The 6,851-nt window shown below is 42.3% G+C and overlaps 2 protein-coding genes across 2 annotated transcripts; one reads left to right on the forward strand and one right to left on the reverse strand.

Annotated features, from left to right (window-relative positions):
• Positions 1–819: 819 nt before the first annotated feature.
• LOC136411758 (adenosine deaminase 2-like) lies at positions 820–3,063 on the reverse strand. Its single transcript, XM_066394449.1, has 6 exons — positions 2,527–3,063; positions 2,041–2,476; positions 1,767–1,985; positions 1,443–1,717; positions 1,070–1,185; positions 820–1,021 (listed from the first exon to the last, which is right to left on the reverse strand). Exons 1-6 carry the CDS (start codon positions 2,833–2,835, stop codon positions 835–837), a joined length of 1,542 nt encoding a protein of 513 aa, XP_066250546.1. The 5' UTR covers positions 2,836–3,063; the 3' UTR covers positions 820–834.
• An 804-nt stretch (positions 3,064–3,867) lies between these two features.
• Positions 3,868–6,093, forward strand: LOC136411437 (adenosine deaminase 2-like). Its single transcript, XM_066394009.1, has 4 exons — positions 3,868–4,799; positions 4,850–5,117; positions 5,165–5,465; positions 5,517–6,093. The coding sequence occupies exons 1-4, from the start codon at positions 4,414–4,416 to the stop codon at positions 6,050–6,052; spliced, it is 1,491 nt and encodes a 496-aa protein (XP_066250106.1). The 5' UTR covers positions 3,868–4,413; the 3' UTR covers positions 6,053–6,093.
• Positions 6,094–6,851: the final 758 nt, after the last annotated feature.

A 6,851-nucleotide genomic window follows, 5' to 3' on the forward strand; every position in this document is an offset into this window, starting at 1 on the left:
CGCTTTAATCCCTTAGTTATAAATCTGCATGTTCAAGAGGCAATTTGAAAAACACGTTTTGGATTAGTGATAAATATTTTTCAAATTTGAATCAAATCAGGAGAACGTTTTTGTAGCTGTTTGACAATATTCTGCATGGAAACCCGTCCGAAATTACTAGGTCTTCCCCTATTATTCACAACCCTTTCGATTAAAATAGTCAACGAGGAATTAAAGAGCAATCTTTTAAAGAAAAAAATTGATTATTGGCTTGAAGTATTTATTAGCTTATATACGAATATCTGCAGTATGATCTAGAAGTAAAATAAGGCTTTTTGTTTTTTTGTGTTCCTGCGTGCTGCAACATGAGGCCGCAGCCATTCGGGAGTTGTCTATCGAGGATATGAAGAATCTTCTGAGTCCTCTTCCAGAGGATGGTAAGCAACCTAGAGCCAACCTATGTAATCAATAGTTATTTCTTCTGTATCATAGAGTAGCAACCCTTCATCACAACCAATAAGCATCTGGGATATGGGGTGAAGTTCGAGAATGAAACATGGGTTAGCAGTACCCATCTATGCAAAGGACTTTAGCTTAATAACCGATTTTCCAGGAAAATACAAAGGAGGCAGATTTGGCAGTAGAAGTCTTAAGCTACTTCCTGAACAATCGTGAAATGATTCGTGAAAGGAAGCAATTGTTGTGAAGGAAGTAAGGGAGGAATGGGGGAGTTTTCTTCTTCTGCTATTCCAATATTGGTTGCATCGATATTATCGACCCTGCCCTAAGGCCCTTATGATCGTCTGCCATGTATAGTTTCCAATTTTAATAATAAAGCACAAACTCATGCGGTCTTTATTCTCTAAACGATACATTCACAGTTTCTGCCATGCGGTCCACAAAGTCATCCCACTGCATGTGCCACTTCCCACGAGCCAATGATTTGTCGGTCATCGCACTGAACTCTATGGAATCTTTGGCCCACTTCTTCAACACCCTTAAGCCCTGATTCTTCCACGTCATCGACATAAACGTGACGTACCTAAAGGGTTCCATTATTGTCTGGTCTTAAAAACGTAAACCTGCTTACCAATCGTAGCTCAGGCCAGTGGCGTCCCAGGCCGCGGGATCGTCATTGCTGATGACCACTGGATAGTCTTGAGACAGGAGGACTGAGGCTGGATGATTGCGAGGGTCCTCGTTTAACTGGAATTAATGACTAAATTAATTTTCCAGGGAAAGTCGCTTAAAGGAAGGAGAAAGGAGGGCTCAGAAAACTATGAACGTCTGCAGATAATCTGCTTGTTATAGGATTTTTCGAGGTCCAGATTCAGAAAAAGAAGAGTGCTTGCTTTCATTCTCTCAGATGAAGGAATCTGCACAAGGAAATATCTAGAATCTGCACATTGTTGTGAATTTCCTGCTCAAAAGATAAACAGGAGAGAACACATTTCCACCTTTACCTTCAACACCTGATTGGAAATGGGACTCAGCTCCACAGCCACCCCCTGCGCCATGCCCATCGCTATCAACTTAGGGTGCTTTGCCAGGGCAAACCCGTGCCCGATCCTGGAACAATTCAACAACATTGCATCCACCAAGTTGAGATCGACATGTCCGAACTGGTTGGTTTCTCCAGCATGGAAGAAGAACTTTAAATCTTTGGAAAATTCCAACAGTTCCGCATAGAAATCTATTATGTTATGCCCTTCCTCTTCCTGACCTACAAAGTCCAGCCCTGGAAAGTTTTAGGTTAGATTTGGAATAGCGTTAGGGGAAGTACCGACCGGCAACGAAGTCTGGATAGGCTTCGAAGAAATTGCGTAGCTGCGATAGGTTGGCCCTTACGGTGGTAGGGTCAACCCCTCTGTAGATGCAGTGGATGTACTTCACCCCCATAAAGTTTGGATGGGTCGATTTGAAATCTTCTACAGTCTCAATAAATGTGTCAAAGAAGACTTTTGTGTCGTAGGTGGTGCTGAGATCATATAGTGGCATGAAGGTTCCTTTATTATAAGAAAAATTTGATTTCACTTTTGAGGTTGAGGACTACCTAAATACCTCTCAGCTCTGTGTAGAAGACATTGTCCTCATATAGTTCCTCTAGCAGCCGGTAGATGTAGCGCTGGAAAAATGGTCTATACGACACTAAATCGTAGATGCATGAGAAGGTGTTTTTGAATTTTGTCCAGACTTCATTCTTGCTTTGATTCACTGCAGTGTGATTCAGAGCCATCTGGTTTCTGAGAAATAAGTCAAAATCCCGTCCTCTTTCTTCGTACTCTTTCCTGTAGGTCTTCAGACTTTTCCAAGAGCAATTTGCGTCCTCTTTAGGGCTTTCCATCACTCTCAACTTGAAAACTCCCATTTCGTTTCTGCACCCATAGACGTGGTCCATGTAAGTGAAATTTTTAATTATGTAATCTACGTTTACAGCGGCGAGCATGTGGGTGTGCAGTGAAGCCCCCTTTGGCAGCTTCCTAATGAATTTGAAGACCTAGGAATTCTACACTGAATATTTTGCTTTGAAGGGAGATTTCCCATTACCTCGGATTTGTCGATCTCCTCTCTCGCCTCCAGAAAGTTCCTGGCAGGCAAAAATTCACTGGAATTGTTGTAGAACTGCCAAAGCTCCAGCTGTTTCAGCTGCAGCAAGTACCTGTTCACTTTCTCTTCGTTTTCGGTAAGATTCTCCTGACCCCCCGAAAACTCCTTCTCCTCCTCCTTCAGAATCTCAGCCCTTTTTTGCAAATACTGGTCACTTTTAGCGTTCGTCGTCATCACTAGTATCACCAAACTACACAGGTACACCACCACTTTCACCTTGAAAAATAATAATGGCATGATTTTTAACATTTTCCCGTATTGAAAGCTCTCTAGGTGGTTCACCACACGATCTAGCCCTAAAACTGATCTTCACCGATATGTTTTGCTTTATCTGCCAATCAATACAGATGGAATTCTGTTAAGTGACGAACTTGGGGGGTTACCCTCTTTACCGAAAACTGTTACTTACAGATCTAACAATGTTCGAGAGTTTTCGCACTGTCATAGTGCTATAATGACGTTGAAATCACACGTGCACCCAAACGTTAAATTGAGTACTGGTGGAAGACGAACCGCAACAGTAATAGTACTGCCATCGCTCTAGAACTAGAGATAATGTTTTTCCGTGCAAATGACGCAGGATCAGAGAGTAAATTGATCGATCTATATATAGGATGTGGATCATTAGCTAGAAGCTTACAGTAAGGTGGCAGGGAAACAGACGTTGACGTAGATGTGTATAACTCGTTTGAACGTGTATCAACAACAGACAGGTCCAAACACGCTTTGACTGTCTTGTTCATCAGAGATGAATATAGTTTTGATTCAGTTCTTAAATGAAAGTTCACTGCGCCACTGTTTCTTTAGCAACCAGGTTGAAGTGTCGACTATTTATAGGCAACATTTGAGGGGTTATTGAGCCAAAAATTGATTGTTGTGGAAGGTCCATTTTGGCGATTAAAATGTTTCTTTTTTGTAATGGTTACCTCGGCAAAGTAATGATTCAGTTGAGGGCCAACTACGCCACTCTTCCTTCAGCAATCAAGCTGAAAATTTTACTGTTCATAAACAACATTTAAGGGATTACTCAGCCAGAAATTTATTGGTGCCAAAGGCCTATTTTGCCAAATACAATTTTTCGTTTTTGTCAAGGTTCTAATCGCTCAACTTATGATTTAGTCCTTAAACGAGAGTCCGCTACGTCACTGCTTCTTACCTGAAATGCTGAAAATGTTACTAATTACAGACAATTTTTTAAAATTTTATTTATTAGCGCAGAGGTCTATTTTGGTAGTTCTCTCCCAGAAATCTGCATAAATTCACTTTTTTAATAACCATAACTTCTAGAATACTCCAAAATGAAGCAAAAAGCCTTAGAGCAGCGGTGATCTGAATGGTTATTACCTTTAACAGTGACCGATTTTATTTGCAACGATTTAATTACGATCTAGAACGTTTAATTGAAGCAAAAACGTGGTTTTGAAACACCAAGTGGTTGCCCAATAGTGTCAATGGTCAATCTCCGCCTCAGGGTTTCTTGTTTTATAATTTGAACTATGCTTAAATTTTACAGTGCAAATCGATTATTTCATTGCCAGTGGCGTTATAATTTAGGGGGCCAAAAAGGAATAAAAAAGTACCATTAATCATCATTGCCTGGAGTTAATTTACGAGGCCGCTTAGGAGAAAGTACCAAGAGAACTACGTTGTAAAAAGCAGCTAATTCGCGACTAAAAGTTTGGCTCTTTTGCTATGTACAATTCTACGCCGCTGACGTCTTTGGGGGTCCTGCCATAAAACCCAGATAGGGGCTTACTCAGGCGAGAAACCTTTTAAAAAACTTTCAGCTCGGCTTCAGTAATTGCAATCAGTGCTCACCCACTCGACATGCAGCTTTTCTTGAAGATCCTCTTCGTGTACCTCTCCATGGCCCAATCCAGGCACCTACCATCCCCATTTGAAGACTACGACAAAGCAAGAGAAAAACTGCTGCTGAGAGAGCTCGGCAAAGCTTTGGGAGGGCAGTTGAGGCTCAGCCAGGAAGAAGAAATGGCCAATAAAGTGCTGATGCGGCTGAAAAATGAGGAGCTGGAGGAGGGTTTTAGGGAGCCCGAGAGGTTTTGGGCAGGGCAGCACTTTTTCAAGGCTAAGAGGCATATAGACGGATCTGGGGTTTTTCGGCTTCTCAAGAAGTTGCCTAAGGGGGCCTCGCTGCATTCGCACAGCACTGCATTGGCTTCGAGTGACTACGTATTCTGGAATATTACCTTCAGGTGACTTGGTGTGCATTTAAGTTTGTTTAATCAAAAATGTTCCCTTGCAGGGAAAATCTTTACGGCAAACTAAATGAGGGTGAGAATATCGACTTAAAATTTTTCAAATCGCCCCCAAACGCTCAGTGGAGGCCCCTAACAGAGCTGCGCCGCAGCGACTCCTCATTTGACCTCAAACTGAGGAACCAACTGACGATAATACGCAATGACTTAATTGTGAGTGACACCAACGCTGTTTGGAAACTGTTCCAGAGTACTTTCCACTCAATCGGTCCTCTCCTCAGTTATAAACCAGTGTTTAAGGACTATTTTTACCAGGTGAGGCTAAATTTAACCAAATCTTCTTAGCTTCACCATTTGCTCAGGCCCTCACAGAGCTCTATGAGGACAATGTGAGATACCTGGAGTTCAGGAGCTCAGTACCGAGGCTCTATGATTTAGAGGGAGTCGTGCATGACCAGGAGGAAACTGTGAGAATTTGGTATGAGACTGCCAATCAGTTTATGCAGGATTATACAGGGTTTTGGGGGGTCAAACTCATTTTGGCTCCGCAACGCTTGACAAATAGCAGTGTTATTGAGTTCTACAGGGACTTCCTCTTGAGGATGAGTGAGAAATTTCCCAACTTCATTGCAGGCTTTGATTTGGTTGGGCAAGAGGATGCCGGTAAACACTAAATTCCTCAAAAAACCTGGGTATTGAAAACCTTTTGTGTAGGAAGGGCTTTGAAGGAATTTATCCCAGAATTGAGCAAAATGGGGCAAAGCACCAAATTGTTCCTGCACGCTGGCGAAACCTTATGGAGCGGCACCAGCACAGACGAGAACCTCCTAGATGCGGTTATGCTCAATTCAAGCCGGATCGGACATGCATACGCCATCCTCAAGCACCCAGAGGTGCTCAGAATGGCGCGTGATCGCAATATCGCCCTCGAAATTTGCCCCATTTCCAACCAGGTCTTAGGCCTGGTTACGGATCTGCGCAACCACCCAGCCAACCACCTCCTAGCCAATGGCTATCCAGTGGTGATAACCCCCGATGATCCCAGCTTCTGGGGGGCCAAAGGGCTCAGTTACGACTGGTACGTAACTTTTATGGCCATGGCCAGTAAACATGGGGATTTGAGGCTGCTAAAGCAACTGGCCTTCAACTCCATTTGGTTCAGCAGCATGGAGGAGGAGCTGAAGAGGGAGGCTTTGAAGAAGTGGAGTGGCGAGTGGGGAGAGTTTTTGAGGGAGGTGGTAAAGAAGTAGTGAGTGCCATTTTTGTTGTTGGGTTTTACCAAAATAAAAGTTGATTTTAAGTTGGAAATATTTTATGTATCATTGTGCATTTCAATAATCGATACCGAACGAGTGTTAACACGTGAAAATCGGTGTTTGCTGATACAACCGAGTGATGCATACTTATCGTCAGCTATCGGTTTACAACGAATTGTTATTTCGCTTAATTCTCGCAAAATTTTTCAATATTGCACAATCTGAATTCTACACTGGAAATAAGCTTGATAACTTTAGCGTCGATATCTCGGGCATCAATAGAGTGCAAAATTTAAAAAAATCGTGAAATTAATCACTTCGATGAGTAGAATGCTCAGCTATTTTTTAATGCAGTTGCCCTATGGATTTTCAATGTATCGGCGCTTAAAATTTTAAAAGCAGCATAAAGCAGGCGCTTATCATTGGAAGTTTTTAGCATAAATCTTAAATTCTTCAGGTATTCTTTTCGGGTCGAATGGATCTCGTTTTGCCCTTGGATACCTCAATTGAGATCTCGAATCCTAGTAAATGAAGTTCGAGAGTAACTTCAAATCGTGGTAACTGTTGGGTCCGCGGAAGAACCTGGTTTGAACAGAGATTCGAGGGCCCAAATGTGTGTTCCGACTCGAAGACCAAATGTTGATTCTTCCTGACAATTTAGTTTGTTGTCGATTGTTCCCTCGCGGACCACTCTGAATCTTACAGTCTCAGATACGCTGTTTTGTGAAATAATAACTCTCGCCTTTTAAATTGAGGTTTATTGTTGTTTATTGCGTAATACTAATTAACAAAG

Source organism: Euwallacea similis, chromosome 10 (genome assembly GCF_039881205.1).
Source record: "Euwallacea similis isolate ESF13 chromosome 10, ESF131.1, whole genome shotgun sequence".
NCBI classification, from domain to species: domain Eukaryota; kingdom Metazoa; phylum Arthropoda; class Insecta; order Coleoptera; family Curculionidae; genus Euwallacea; species Euwallacea similis.

Coding starts and splice junctions, on each gene's coding strand:
- LOC136411758 (XM_066394449.1), bottom strand. CDS start 2,835: ATGTTAAAAATCATGCCATTATTATTTTTCAAGGTGAAAGTGGTGGTG. Junction 1,986..2,040: donor CTTCTACACAGAGCTGAGAG/GTATTTAGGTAG, acceptor CTTATAATAAAG/GAACCTTCATGCCACTATAT. Junction 1,718..1,766: donor CTATCCAGACTTCGTTGCCG/GTCGGTACTTCC, acceptor AAAACTTTCCAG/GGCTGGACTTTGTAGGTCAG.
- LOC136411437 (XM_066394009.1), top strand. CDS start 4,414: ATGCAGCTTTTCTTGAAGATCCTCTTCGTGTACCTCTCCATGGCCCAA. Junction 4,800..4,849: donor TTCTGGAATATTACCTTCAG/GTGACTTGGTGT, acceptor GTTCCCTTGCAG/GGAAAATCTTTACGGCAAAC. Junction 5,118..5,164: donor TTAAGGACTATTTTTACCAG/GTGAGGCTAAAT, acceptor CCATTTGCTCAG/GCCCTCACAGAGCTCTATGA.